This window comes from Kogia breviceps, chromosome 15 (genome assembly GCF_026419965.1).
Source record: "Kogia breviceps isolate mKogBre1 chromosome 15, mKogBre1 haplotype 1, whole genome shotgun sequence".
Lineage (NCBI taxonomy): Eukaryota > Metazoa > Chordata > Mammalia > Artiodactyla > Physeteridae > Kogia > Kogia breviceps.
Window position 1 is genome coordinate 26,443,516 of NC_081324.1, and position 15,099 is coordinate 26,458,614.

Sequence of the window (15,099 nt, forward strand, 5' to 3'; positions counted from 1 at the left end):
AATGTAGAATAGTTGTAAGACCCGAAAGGAAGAAAAGATAAAGGTCTAACAGTGAAGGATCATTATAAACCCCTTCACCAATCCTCCCTCCAGTCATTAACACGCCAAAGAAATCACCATTATAAGATTTTATCCTGACTGGGGGGAAAAAGAACTTTAAAAGAAGGTAAATGTAATTCCTTTACCAGCTAAGGGAAAGGGGGAAGTGGAACTAGTAGGTGAAGTTTTGACACTTCCCTTTCTCTAACATCATCAGAAAGTCTGTGCTGAGGGGTTGAGGGGCAGGCCAGCTGGAGCCAGTAGATGAGTTGCAAGGGGTGGGAAGAGAAGAGAAAGGACTCTCACCACTGTAGACTGGCTGATCCAGTTGGCTATTGTCCCCTGAAACATAATGCTCCTGTGTATAGAGTGTCTAGAGCCAAGGACCGCATTGAGGACACATTACAAATGAGGAAACCAAGGCTTCTAGGTGAGTCGTCCAGGTCACACAGATAGTCAGGCTAGAGCCTCTGCTTTCAGCCAGGCTGTTGTACTAGCTCTGTGATGGGAGAGGCACGGAGACCCTGGTCTGAGGTGACAGGAGCTTTCTGTGGGCACTAGGCATGACAAAACACCTCCCCTCACCCTGTGGTTGCTAGGCAACCATGTGAAGGTTCAGGTCACTGGGTAGCAGCTCCCAGTGAAGGGACCATCTGGGGCGGTGGTGCTCGTGAAGAACTTGACCTGCCTGTGTCCTGTTTTCACCTCCCCTCTGACTTTGTCCTCTGTCCCCCACCCTTAGTTGTCCCTTACGAGATCACCCTCTACACCAGTGATGTCTTTGCTGCTGGGACAAACGCCAACATCTTCATCATCATCTATGGCTGCGATGCCGTGTGCACCCAACAGAAGTACCTATGCACCAACAAGAGAGAGCAGAAGCTGTTCTTTGAGAGGAAGTCTGCCTCCCGCTTCATAATGGAGGTACCTGGGTCTGGCAGGCTGCCGGGGGAGCCAGGCCTGGGGGCGGGATGGGCCAGAAGACGAGGAGAAGGAACCCTTTGTCCAGAGTCTGACGTGTGCCTTCCCTCTGATGCACTGCTGTGAGTGAGGGAGACAGGCAGTTCAGCCAACCTCTCTGAGCCTCAGTACATCTGAGTAGCCAGGAGGACAGTGAACCTGCCCTTCCAGGACCAGTGTCTGAATCAAAGGTGATCATGAGTGGATAGGGCTTAGGGAGTTAAAAGCACAATTCCAGTTCCATTGGGGCCATCTCCAGTGCTACCAACAACAGAGACCCGTGGAGAGAGCCGGCTTCCAGACTTTCTCATCATATAATTGTCTCCCGTTCGTCTGCTAAGCTATGGCCAATCCTCTCATATACAAAAGAGCATCCGTATATTCCTCGGTTCCCCCTCAACTCCGGCCTGAGAGTTGTTCGACAGTTACTGTGGTAACGTGCCAGGTGGGGTGGGAGAGACAGGGGAAGAAGAGGACCCAGACTATGCCTGCAAAGAGCTTGCAGGCCAGCTGGGGAATTCCAGATCTCACATGGGGCTAATGAGAGAGTCTGGCGATCATCCTAGAAACTGATCCTGGGGGTAAGAAGGCACCGTCATAGGGCTTTACCCATATTAACTCACTTAACCCTCATAGCAACTCTGCACTTTAATTATCCCTGCTTAAATATGGGGAAACTGAGGCACAGAGAGTTTAGTAGCTTAGATGAAATCACACAACCAAGGCACAGTGGAAGCAGGATTCAAAGCCAGGAGGACTGGCTCAGAATATGTGCTCTTAGCCGCTGTAGTAGACTAGTCTATGGTGATAAGGGCAAACAGTGGGGCTGGCTGAGCATGCTATAGGTGTTCAGAGATGGGAGAGGGCTCCCTGGAAGTGGTGGTTTTGAGCTGGACCTGAAAGTGGACATAAGCGGGAACAAGGAGGGAAGGCATTCCTAGCAAGGGGAACATCATGGCCAGAGGTGGAAGTAAACAGCAAGTGGTTTGAGGTTTGGCCAGAGGGGATAGGAGGAGAGTGATGTGACTTGGGTAGAGGATGAGATGGAGCGGGACTTAAAGGGGATGTGACTCTGAAGGATGAGAGACGGGAGCCTGGGCTCTCCAGGTAGTGGGGAACCTTTGCAGATGTGCCCCTTATTTTTCTGGTGGGAAATAAAGTCCAGAGCCCCTTCCTTCTTCCTCGGGCTGTGTCTGCCCCGGGGGACTCCCTTTCCCCTCCCCACCTCCTCTGGGAGCAGTCAGCACTTGTGGGAAGTTTGCCACCTTGGTGGAGTTTTTTAACAAGAAAATTTCAAGGGTGATTCATCTATGCACACAGAGCAACACCTCACCCACCCGAGATGTCATGGCATGTGCGTCATCCAAGCCTGATGCCGTCAGGGGCCCGAGCTGTGATTACACTTCAGCATGGCTTCCGGGGAGTTTTATCAATGAAGTCCACCTGATGGGAAGCTGTAATTTGCCAGCAATTTGTTGCTATCTTATTTCTTTTTTCTTTTCAAATCTATCTGGGAGCTGGGTATATGAGAGCTTCGAAACAAGTGAGATCGCTTTGTGTCTCTGTCTCTCCACTTCTCTTTTCCAGTTGCTCTTCAGATAAGAGGTGGAGCACTGGATTGCGAGCCCTTAACCCTGGGTTCTGGGTCTGCTTGGCCTCTAACTCATGAGCAAGCCCCATCCTCTCTTTGTGGCCTCGTCCTCAGACACACGGATTGGCTGGGAAAATACAACGATAGCTAATATTTACTGAGCACTTCCCATGTGCCAACCTTGTCCTCAGCACTTGGTGTGTGTCAACTCATCACCATTCCAAGAGTTAGGCTGGTAAATTATTCCATTTGCCAGCTACCTGGCAGCTCAGTGTCCTTGAGTGCAGATTCTGTGAGCCACGATCTCACCCGTAGCTTCCTGTTTCTCCTGTTGTCAAAGGATAAGGCCCTGTGAAATCACTGGTCTCTGTTTAATGATTCAGAAAGCCCAGGGACTCGTGGGGGACACCACTTCTCTGATGAAGCATGGGTGAGCTGGCCAGCGGGGAGTTGGAGCGGAGCTGCAGGGCAGCAGAAGCAATGACAGTTATAGCATCTTGGTAACTCAGGGCGTCTCCAGCAATGTGGCGCCATATTGGTCACTTGGAAGGAGAGAATCGTTGACAAAAAGAAGCACGTCTGCAATCTTAGATGTAGGAGTGACCTCGAGAGTTGCTCTGCCCATGCCTCTGCCTTCAGCTGAGCAATCTTCCTATTTGATAGATGAGGCAATTGAGGCCTGGAAGGTCAAGTGCCTTGTCTAGATCACACAGCTCATAGGGCTGCAGCTGGGAAGGATGGAGGTGGGGTGGGAGGGAATAGGGGGAGGTTTCTCAAGCAGTGCTGATGGGCCTCCGCATGGCTGCCAACTGTGGGTGGGTGTGTGCGGAGGGTATGCAGTGGTGGGAGCTGTTCTAGTTCATTCCCAGGTCACATCTGTCTAGGGTTATAGAGGCTTTGCATTTGATGAATGACTCAGTCACTCATTCAGATGCCATTCACTCATTGGGAGCTCTCATCCATCCTGGAGCCATCTCTTTGTAGCACTGAGACCTTGATGGAGCAGGCCAAGCAGGTAGCTTTGCACAGTTGCTACCAGGAAACTCAAGTCTGCACACCCTCTTTAACCCTCAACTGTCAAAGCAAAAGGCATGAATTCCATGGGCCAACCATGAGCCAGGGCACCTGGGTATCACCATACTTCCCTACCCTCTTTTCCCTTTACCCCGACTTCCTTGTTTATATCCACCTGTGATTGCCCAGATCCCCATAGGGCTGAGGCAGGGTGTGAACTGATACATACAGCACCATTTCAGAAGAGAATATGACACATGAGAACTTGGGAGAGGCCCTGGAGTGGGACCTGGGGGGATGATGGAGGGCAGCCTGGCAGAGAGAGAGCTGGAGAGGCAGGTGCCAGCTGAGTGGCTGCCTTGCCTGTGTCTGGCCACCTCCCTGCTTCCTTAGAGGGCTCCGAGGGAAGAATCTGGGGATCAGTCACTCCTGGCTGAGTTCCTCCCTTGCACCTTATGCCCATAGGCTCCAGGCAGGAGAGACGGGAGATCACAGCTCCTGAATTTCAGGGACTCACTGTGGCACGCACGTAATCAGCGTTGTCATTCAAGGGGACGTTCATACATACCTTGGTGGTTAAGGTTCAGCACTGAATGTGAGAGAACACAGCTGACTTTGTCACACCCATTTTTCAAATGAGGAAACAATCATTCTTTCATCCTTCCAGCCGACAGTTATTGAGAACCTAGGTTCTGGGCTTTGGGGATGCAGTGATGAGCAAAACAGATGTGATGCCTGCCCTTGTGGCTTTCAGTTGTAGAGAAGAAGGTATCACACCTTCTTTATCACACAGGTAAAGGCAAACTTCTAACTGAGAACTGCTGTAGGGGGTGGTTATAGGGGGCTGTCAGACCCTATCATGAAGAGATTTGACTTTCTTAAGGTGGTCAAGGGGGTTCCCTGAAGAAGTGATCCTTGAGCTGAGACCTGAATGATGAGGTTGAACAAACACTGGTTTAGGTAAAGAAGAGAAAAGGGAAGGGGCAGGGGAAGCTTGTGCAAAGGCCCTATGACAAGAGAATGTAGAGTTTGAGGGACTGGAATTTGAGAGATATAGAAGAGGAGTGGCTGGAGATGAAGGGGGCTCTTGGGGGCCAAGGAGAAGGTAAGGGTGGCAAGAGAGGGCATGGGAAGAACTAGAACTCATCTTCTGATACCCCCCAGTCAGTTCTTAAGCCACTGCTAGAACAATAAGTAATAGAAGACAAAGGGCTGGGCTCCACCAAGAAAGGGGGGGGGCAGCCTCCCAGAGCTTGAGTGAACTGAGTTCTGAAGTCTAGGCTGATGTTAAGCTTGGGGGGAGGAAGGGAGGTATGAGCACAGCCTATGTAGGGGAGGGCGGGGGCTGGCTTGACTGGACAGGAGGGACATACTGGGAGAAAGTGACCCCAGGAAGTTCAAAGGGACGCAAGGGTGGATGCCCTGGGGAGGCAGGGTTTTGCTGAAGTTGTACTTTCCAGGACCTTTCAGCCAACATCTGGTACATTTTCTCCTTTCCAAAGTTAGAAGACGTGGGAGAAATCATTGAAAAAATTCGGATTGGCCATGATAATACGGGCATAAATCCTGGTTGGCACTGCTCCCACGTGGACATCCGCAGGCTCCTCCCAGATAAAGATGTGAGTTTCTGACTGATCTGTCCTGCTGTTTCTTTTGTCCCTTTTCAGAAGAGATTAAAGACAGATTCTTTACAAGAACCTGCAGCCTTTTTAAGTTGAGATAAAATCATCTAAGGAAAATTCAACCAGTTCACTCCGAGTGCAGGAACTAACTCAGGTCCAAGGCAGAATCTTTTAGAACCTGGTTTATGGGTCAAGAAGGAGGGTCTGGGCAACTATGTCTCTGCTCCCCACCCCCAAAGCCGTACTACCAGTGAGTGACCAAGTGTGCCCTTCCTGCAACTCAAGGTCAACTCAGAGAAAGTAACCCACCTAACCAACTTGGACAACATTCCAAAACCACGAAATTCTAAACCTAGGAAGCAGCTGTCAGTCATGGCTGTGGTATGAGCTGGGAGCTGGGAGCAGTTTAAAAAAAAAAACAGAGCTTCCTCCCCTTGCCTGCTGAGTCTGAGTCTCTGGGATGGGGTTCAGATATCTATTTTTAAGTGACTCGGGGAACTCCACCTTCAAGAGCCTACCCCTGACATGGTGTGGAAAGTGCTTTAAGTAAGATTGGATCTGCTGGAATTGGGGCAGGACAGGGGGGGAGCTCCTCTGTGGCTTTTGTATTATCAGTGGGGCTCCAACACCCTTGTCCTTGGTTGGTCCCATGAGTGTTGACATGGTGATGAATGACTGAAGTTGGCAGTTTCCACATTAAGGGCTCAGTTTCCTCCTTCCTCCTCACCCCAGGGCACAGAGACCTTGACCTTCCCTTGTGATCGATGGCTTGCCACCTCAGAGGATGACAAGAAGACCATTCGAGAACTGGTCCCTTATGATATCTTCACTGAGAAATACATGAAAGATGGGTCTTTAAGGCAAGTCTACAAGGAAGTGGAAGAGCCTCTGGACAGTAAGTGTGGTGTGATCGCCCCCATCACTGTCAGCAGAGCTGTCCCTTGTAGGGCACCTGCCCTGTGCTGGGCGGAGCCTTTGCACCCAAGAGGTAGAGTCTATAATTATCTTCACTCCATAGAGAGGGCAACTGAGGCTCACAGAGGTTACATAACCTGCCGAAGTTCACTCAGCTAATAAATGGCAGGGCTATTCTTCAAACGTACTCAGCTATCTCACTCCGAGGTCTGTGCTCAAACCCTTTCCTTGTCTGACAGTGTGATCATACATCCAAATATGTGCTCTCCTGTGCCTGGACTATGCTGGTCCTTGTTCTCTCCCTTGCTTAGTTAATTTGGCTACTAATCTGCAGGGCGCGGTCCTCTCTGCTCTTGCTGGATCCAGCTGTCCCAACCGAGTATGAATCAAATAGCATCCTGGCTTTGTAGAGAACTGGAGCTGTGGTGTGTTTGTTCTCAGGGGCTAGGTGCAGCTTCAGTGTCCAAGGTCATGGGTTTCTTTTCTGTATGTGCCAGTTTGCTTGTTCTCATTCCTTTGCTTTTGAACTACCATTTTCTGGTTCTCTTCTTACCTCTCTGGCTGGCCCCTGAGTGCCGTTCTCCCTTCTCTTGCCGGGTGGTATTGCTCCAGGCTCAGCCCTCAGCCTCAGCTGAGCCTCTCCTAGAGCTCTCACATTTTCTTTAGTCTGAGTTGTCATTTGCTTAAGAGATAAAAACAAGGGTTGCCTCAATACCTTGCCTTTCCCTACCCATATCCCTTTCTCCAAATTTGCTTTGCTATTGAATCTGGCGGATAATTCCCTTTTCTACTTGGATCCCAGAGGATGCCCAGGAAAGCTGGACCGGTGGCACACTTGGCTGTTCTGTATTAATAACATGCCACAAACCCACTCTGTGCTGGGTGGTGTTTCTAGGGAAACATCTTTCCACGGAGAGCTGTGTGGCCTTGGTGGGACAGGGAGGGAGGAGGATCCAGAAATAGGATTTGACTGCATGACCACATTGCTCAGCACCCAGAAGCTGAATCGGTTTTCCTAATTCCCAAAGCACTGGAGAGAGTGGCGGGGGGTCGGGGGTGGGGAGAAAGGGGCAGGAAGACCATTTAATCACAGCCCTGGGGACACAGCACCCCACTCTGGGACGAGGGCTCCTAGAAGAGGTCCCGCCCAGGCGTGAAGTAGGGCTGAATGCACAGCCAGCAAATGGATGGGGAGAGAAAATGAGGGGGATGGGGACAGTCGACTGTCGTGTCTACACTGTGGCAAGATTCCTAATGTTACCTCATGTCAGTATTAGCCAGACAGGCGTGGGTGATGTTGACTCTTTTCGACGCGAGAGGATTTTTTTAATGCACACGTGAAATGCTGGCCAGATTCTGAGCTGAGCCGAGCAAGGTGGGGGCGCTGGTTCTTGTCCTTGAGGGGGACGGGCCTCTGAGAGCAGTTCTCCCAGTGCACCAAGGAGGTTTAGCCAGCAGAGTGCTGGGTGGGGCAGCAGAGAAGGGAGGGTGGAAAAGGGGACGTAGCGAGGGGGCGGAGTTCAGGGTTGGATGTGAGTTTGTGCTCTGTGGTCTAGTCAAGGTGGACATGAGGGTGTGGGTCCAGAGCACAGGAGGGAACTGGGCTGGAGAGATGCAGCCTCGGGGAACTCACAGAAGTCAACACCCGGAGCATGCAGGGTAAGAGCTGCGGGAAGTGGACTGACCTGGGAGACGTGGGCATCCGAGGGGTAGGCAGACGATCAGGAACCTATAAAGCTGCTCAGGGAGCAGCCAGAGAGCCAGAAGGAAAGCAGGAAAGAATAATGCTGTGGAATCCAAGGGAAAATGAGGATAATAATAGGAACCGTGTTGTGGGCGTGAGTGTGTTCCATACCAACGGGTAAGAGCAGCTCACATCACCTCACTCTCCTACATTTACTTACACGTGGTTTTGAGCCCACTTGCAAGGGTTGGTAAGAAAGTCCATCTCAGTCACTGCAGGGAGAGGTCATCCCCTTTTCTAGGGTCTTGTAAAAATCCTGAGGCTCACATCAGAGGCCTGGCCCTTAGTCCAGGTGGGAACAACCTACACCTGTAGCCTCCTGCCTCTCGGTGACACTGCTGCTACTTGCTCCCCGCCGACATGCGGGTTTCATCTCTCTGGATGGCCAGCAATGCTTCTCCATGGACCCTGGTTTTGTCAAAAGACCCTCTCTCTCTTTTTTTTTTTTTAAATAAATTTATTTATTTATTTATTTTTGGTTGCTTTGGGTCTCTGTTGCTGTGCGCAGGCTTTCTCTAGTTGCGGTGAGCGGGGGCTACTCTTCATTGCGGTGCGCAGGCTTCTCATTGCAGTGGCTTGTCTTTGCTGCAGAGCACGGGCTCTAGGCGCGCGGGCTTCAGTGGTTGTGGCTTTCAGGCTCTAGAGCGCAGACTCAGTAGTTGTTGCTCCATGGCATGTGGGATCTTCCCGGACCAGGGCTCAAACCCGTGTCCCCTGCATTGACAGGAGGATTCTTAACCACTGCACCACCAGGGAAGCCCAAAAGACCCTCTCTTCAGCCTGGAGGCCTCCTTGCTTCAAGTCCCCAGATAAGCCAGGCAGCTGTCTCCTTATTGGGTCCCTTTGTGCAGGTGAGGGTTTCCTACCACCCATAGGGACTCTCGAACCCTCACCTGCTCCCAGGCTGGGGAAACTGACCTTCTTCCCAGTTGGACCGTTTCTGCCTTCACCTCAAAGCCACGACTTTCATCCTTCCCCTTGGGGATAATCCAGCTAAGTCCCCTCTTCCCTGGCCTGAAACTCCAAAGCTCCTAGGATAAAGGAATATGGAGAGGAGACAAAGAATGCTCAGCCTTCCTAAAAACAAAGACTTGCCTTTCCCTCCTGGGATGGGGATTGGGAAAGGGGCTACTTTGTTCTTCCATGATGAATGTATAGCAGCAAAACAAAACAAGACAGTGTTTAGTTTCATTTTCCTGAATAACTTTTAATAACAGTCACACCAGTATTTATTGAGCCCTTTCCAAAGGCCATAGGAGATAAAGGAGTGGGTGGCAGTGACTGTGGCTTTGGTGAGGAGGGTTTCCCTGGAGTGCTGGGGGCAGGCTGGTTGAAGAGTAAATGAAAATATGAAAGACACTGAGGGGAAACTATTCTTTCAAAAATATTTGATTTTCTCCATAAACCGTTTAGAAGGATCTGGCATTGATACCGGTCACCCTCACATGGGAAGGCACCTTACTGTCAGTGTGTCACGGTAGATAGATTTAGTGACCACGGTGTGCATGTGTGTCAGGCAGTTTCCCGAGTCTTTCCCCCGGAAGCTGTAAGCAGCTGGAGGGGTGGATGGTTTGAAGGGGCTGGAAAAGTCTCCATCCCTTGGGTCTCTTAGAGGTAAACTTCCCACTGGTGAATCCACTCCGACCTGTAGCAGAAATGTGCGTAAGGGAACAGACCAAAGGAAGACACTGAGTTCTCCTGGAGTCCTGGGCCACAAGCTGAATACCGCCTACAAATCCAGTTCCCCCAAACCTAAACAATGCCATCCCTTTCTTCCCTTTGTCTGTCTGGCTGCCCACCCAGTTGTGCTGTACTCGGTGCAGATCTTCACAGGAAACGTTCCCGGGGCAGGGACAGACGCCAAGGTCTACATCACCATCTATGGAGACCTCGGGGACACGGGAGAGCGGTACCTCGGCAAGTCAGAGAACCGCACCAACAAATTCGAGAGAGGAACGGTAGGCGGAGCCCGCCGAGTTACCCCGCCCCTCTCCTCCCTGTCCCGTTATCATTATGGGGGGTGGGGATGAAAGGGGCCAGCTCTTCTTGTCTTGGAACTTTGCGGGATGTCATGCACCCTTATGTGGGCATTTGCGCCCCCACGGAGTCTGCTCCTCTTCTCTCAGCCTACGCAGGGTCCTGCACGTGGAGTAGGGGTGGGACTTGAGCAAGCAAGAGGCCATTTGAGCCCCAGGTTGCTGGCTGTAAGGAGCTAGGTTGTCTTCAAAGAATCCAGCTCACTGCAGTGGGTCATGAGCGCGGAGTGGTGAGCGCCTGCCGAGTGGCGGTGTTGCCCGGACAGCAGCTTGAACTAGGGGTCTGGAGGCCTCGTTCTGCCATCCACTCCTTACATGGCTGAGCAGCTCTGGCCTCAGTTTCCTCGTCTGCGAAATAAGGAGGCTGTTGTGAATCAGCTCAACTGTGTTGTGCAGAGTCCTGGGTAGCACCGAGGCCCACGGGGGCCACAGAAGGGTAGGGGCAGCAGACAGGCACCCACTCCTCCCGCACGGGTCCACTCTGACCTGGCCTATCTATTGGAGTGCCAAGCAAGCCCTCTATTAAGCAAGGGGCTCTGTGGCTACAGAAAAGGCTTGAAAACCACACCACTGCATGGTGTGCAGCTTTGTCAGCACTCAGCCCTTCCTTATTGCACCTTGCTTAGTGAAGCAGTCTGGTCTCCCTGCTCCAGGCCCCTGAAATCCAATCCAGCCTCCAGCTTTCCCCAATTAACCCATCCAAAGGTGGCCGAGTCACTCCCTCACTTCAACCTGTCAAGCTCCCCACTGATCCCAGATCTGGTCCGAGCCTTTCATGGGATTCACAAACCTTCACTGCCTGCCCAGCCAGCCTGCGTAGAATGTCCCCCTGGGCCCCGGTTTCCAGAATGCTCCACACTTTCTCCTGTCTCCAAGTTTTTCCAAGCCTTTTCTCTGCATCTGTGCACATACGCACATAGGAAATACACAGTGCCGCTCTGTGGTTTTAACTTTTTACATAAAAGGCACCATCCTATACGCGTGCTTCTTGCAGGCAATGGGGTTTCGTCGAAATCTATCTGTCAGGATAGTCAAACACAGATGTTGTTGTCTTGTTCTTTGTAACCACTGCACACATAACATTCCACACATGACATTGCCATGGTTATTTACCATTCCCTAAGCACTGTGGACACCGAGGTGGGTCCCGATTTTCCACCGTAAAATTTATCCTGCAATAAGTATCCTTGTGCACATGTGAAGGTGTCCCCCCAGGACAGATGCAAAGTGGAATTGCTGTGTCGTAAGGTGTACCCATTTTTGCTCTAATGGACTCAGCCACTTGCCAGTGCCCCAAGGCCTGCACAGGCCCACACCCGCCATCAGCATCACACCATTCACCTGCACTTTCCTCAGCCCGCAGCCTGACCTGCCCTGGCTGCCTAGAAGGCCCAGCCCCCCAACTTCAGCCTAATGCCTCCACCTGGCAAGTCTTGCCAACCCTGCCCCTAGTCCTCACGCAGGTGGTTGTTCCCACCACCTGGGCTGTCCTGAGGAGGAGCACAGGGTGTCCTATCGTCCCTGGGTTCCCAGCACTCAGCACAGTGACTTAGCATACCTTTCAGAAGGGAAGTGGGTGTCATTCAGGGTCACCTCTCCCTCTTCCCCCTCCCAAGGCTCCTGCCACGCTGTGTTCTGACCCCACTTCACCCAAAGCCTAGAGCTCCATATCTCACTGAGCAATCCTAAGAGAACGCAAGCACCCAAGAGTGCAATGTCATATCACTAAAGATATAATCAGGGACGCAGAGAAGGGCCAGTGTCACACCCCTGACAAAGTCCCTCATGAACCCACAGTCCAGGTGATATGCCCTGTGCTCTCCCCAGCCTGGCCTGGCCTCCACCACAGCCTCTCCCCCCTCTCTGCCTGCACTCCTGCAGCCTGACCTGGCTCCTCCAGCTGCCAGCTTCCCCTGGGAATTTCAAGGCCCCTCTCGTTATTCAGAAAGATGTCACCTCTTCCATAGCTCTTACCATCCAGCCTCCCACCTGACCTCAAGCCAACACTCAGCATAACTAAGGATGTCCAGGTACCAGGCTGAGCACCCCACTCACACAGCTCGTCAGGGTCCATGTGGCAAACCCCCACAGGGCTTATCCCAAGAGGAGCTAGACTGCAAAACGGGGCCACTGTGGAAGCGAGGCCTTGGAATACCAAACTCTCTGTGTTAGGGATTTGGGCCTGGAAGGCTCCTGGCTAGGAAGGGTCTGTTCAGCCCAACCATTGAGGGGGATGGAAGGTACCAGATGGATGGGGTTGGAGTGGGTGGAGGTGGGGAGCACCCTGCCACCCAAGTCCACACATCTGGACTCCCCAGGCCGACACCTTCATCATCGAGGCTGCTGACCTGGGTGTCATCTACAAGATCAAGCTCCGCCACGACAACACCAAATGGTGTGCAGACTGGTACGTGGAGAAGGTGGAGATCTGGAACGACACCAACGAGGACGAGTTCCTGTTCCTGTGCGGGCGCTGGCTGTCCCTGAAGAAGGAGGACGGGCGGCTCGAGAGGCTCTTTTATGAGAAGGTGCGTGAAAGGCAGCCGGGGGGCTTGGTTCAGCCATGGCCTGTCATCCTCATACCCGGGGTGGCTCAGTGGAACACAGGGTGCCAGAGGTGTAACGGGCCTGGGTTGTGCCCCTCCGGACAGGAGTACACTGGGGACCGGAGCAGCAACTGCAGCAGCCCCGCTGACTTCTGGGAGATTGCCATGAGCTCCAAGATGGCCGACATCGACATCGCCACAGTGACAGGCCCCATGGCTGACTACGTTCAGGAGGGCCCAGGTAAGTCAAGCAGAGAACTCCTCAGGGGAGGGGCAGGCACGTGGATGTGTTTCAACTGTTCTTGGACAGGCCATGTGTTAACGCCACCATCATTTGACCTACATTTAACACTTTGTAATTTATACACAGTTTCCTCACATGTTGTCTATTTCCATCCCCACAATAGCCCTGTGAACTGAGAGGTGTTGACCTAAAACAAATAGATTGCCAGTCATTTCTCCAGTGAAAATAGGTTTATTCAGGATCAGCGGAGAATTGCAACTCGGAGTCTGCAACCGGGGCAAGCTACATGGAATTCCCCATAGAGCAGGGAAGGAGAACTCTTTTATAGAGGAGAAAATGAAGTTGGGAAGGCTGTAGTAAACAAAGAGCCTGTGGCTTTTCACTGGCTGAGTTGTTGCCAGGAGAGAAGAGGAGTCTTTCTTCTTCATGTTGGGCTCTGCCTGTTGTCTCGGGGCATGAGAGATCTCCCTCTGGTCTCCTGACTCTATTTAATTGAGGTTTCTATTTATTAATTTTTTACATTTTCTCCTCTGGATCAAGACCTTTCTTTGAAAGTATCGCTGATCAAGAGTCAGGTCTTCTGGTTTCAGCAGCTTTTTGTCCCTTAATGTCAGGAAGGGCCTTTCCTGGGTATAGTGTCCCATGTTGGAGAGAAAGTGCACAGATTGGAATCCTAATGAGATCACATGTGAGTAACAAGGAGGGGTAGGAGAGAGGCCTCTCGAGCATTTTTTTAATCCAAAGTCTATGTTACAAAGACAATAGACTCTGGAGATTATCTGAAGTGTTATGTCATCATCAAAGGTTTGGAAAGAAACTTCTGACAGACCTGATCTGGATATCTTGGGAAAGTTGTCTCATCAAATATTGTATGCTTCAATTCCAGGAAATATTATCTTTCATGTCACTAGATGATGTGCAAGTCCAATCAGGATTTGGTTGCCTCCTTTGTCACATGTATCCAAGAGTCTCTTCCCTGGAGTTTGGCAGCACAAGTGTTGGTTAGCAGTACTTGATAGGGGCCTCTCCAGCAAGACTGAAGATAGTCTTCCTGGAGATATCTTTTCCAATAGACAAAATATCCAGGTTGTAAGGTGTGATGCTTCAAGTCTTTGTCCCCAGAGAGCACACTGTGAAAAGATTGCTCTACAAAAAAACATGATTATTTTTAACAAAAGCAGTATTAGAGTATCTCTCCTTTTATTTGCTGTGGATCAGAAAATGCAGAAGCCAAGAGCTTTGGGTGTCCTGTGACTATCTCAAAGGGCGAGTGTTTGTGAGTTCCAAAAGGAGTGGATCTAAGATTTAGAAGGATCAATGGCAAAGCTTTTGGACAAGGTACTTGGAGGGTTTCTACAAATGTTGCCATTGGGTCTTAATAATGCAGTTAGTGCACTTGACAAAACCAGAGCATTGAGGGTGATAAGCACACTGAAGTAAAACCAGCCAAACAGTGCAGAATTGTCAAAGTACCTGACTAGCAAAATGAATGCCTCAATCACTATGAAGTTTGAGAGGAGTTCCTCAGGTAGGGATAATCTTTTCCAAAAGGACTTTAGCCACAGAAGAGGCAGTAGCCTGTCTGCAAAGGAAGGCTTTAGTCCAGTGTGAAACATACAGACCATGACTGAAAGATATTTATCTCCATGAGACAGAGGAAGTTGTATGAAATCCATTTACCAGACCTCAAATGGTCCATTAGGAAGTTTAAAATGTCCAGGAGCAGAGTACAAACAGGCTTCCCTGACTTGTACTTCAGATAAGTGGAATAGTGAGGTAGGCACTTTTTGTGGCCTTGTTAATGTTTCCTCACTAATATTGATTCATGGGTGCTATCTTTTTGCCAGTAGACCAATGGTTTAATGCATGTACAATGGTGGTTAGTGGGAATTTCAGATCTCTGGTAGGACTGGGTTGTTATTTGGTCCAAATCAGAGCTTTCTCTTTTTATCAAACCAACAACTGTTGAATTTTCAATCTTGTTTTTCTTTTTTCTGAGGCCAATTGTTGGGCTTCTCTAGCCAGTTTCGCTATGTTATCATTTGGGGAACTATCCCTTTGGACCATGACAGAGGTTTGACTGCTTTCAGTTCCTTTAAGGTCAGCATTCCTTGCAGAAATGTCAGCAAGGTGACTTCCCTCAACTTCCAAAGAGTCAAGTTTAGAATGCCTCAGAATCTTATCAATAGCTAAAACATTGCATCCAATAATTCCTGAACATAGGGATCATTTTAAATTTTATTTCCACTGGAAGTAAAGAAGCCATGCTCTCCCCACAACATTCCAAAATCACAAGCTATTCCAAAAGCATATCTACTATCAGTATGAATATTGACAGTTTTGTCCTTGGCTAAATTATGAGCTCGTGTGAGATTGTAACCTATTGAG

At 50.5% G+C, this 15,099-nt stretch overlaps 1 protein-coding gene across 1 annotated transcript in view; it reads left to right on the forward strand.

Moving 5' to 3' along the window:
- Window positions 1-15,099, forward strand: part of LOC131742774 (lipoxygenase homology domain-containing protein 1) — a 94,753-nt gene that overhangs the window by 16,143 nt on the left and 63,511 nt on the right. The window contains exons 4-9 of the mRNA XM_067016124.1: window positions 782-963; window positions 5,107-5,223; window positions 5,959-6,121; window positions 9,689-9,843; window positions 12,240-12,449; window positions 12,573-12,708. Coding sequence (XP_066872225.1) covers window positions 782-963; window positions 5,107-5,223; window positions 5,959-6,121; window positions 9,689-9,843; window positions 12,240-12,449; window positions 12,573-12,708 — 963 coding nt within the window. The remainder of the gene's footprint in view (window positions 1-781; window positions 964-5,106; window positions 5,224-5,958; window positions 6,122-9,688; window positions 9,844-12,239; window positions 12,450-12,572; window positions 12,709-15,099) is intronic.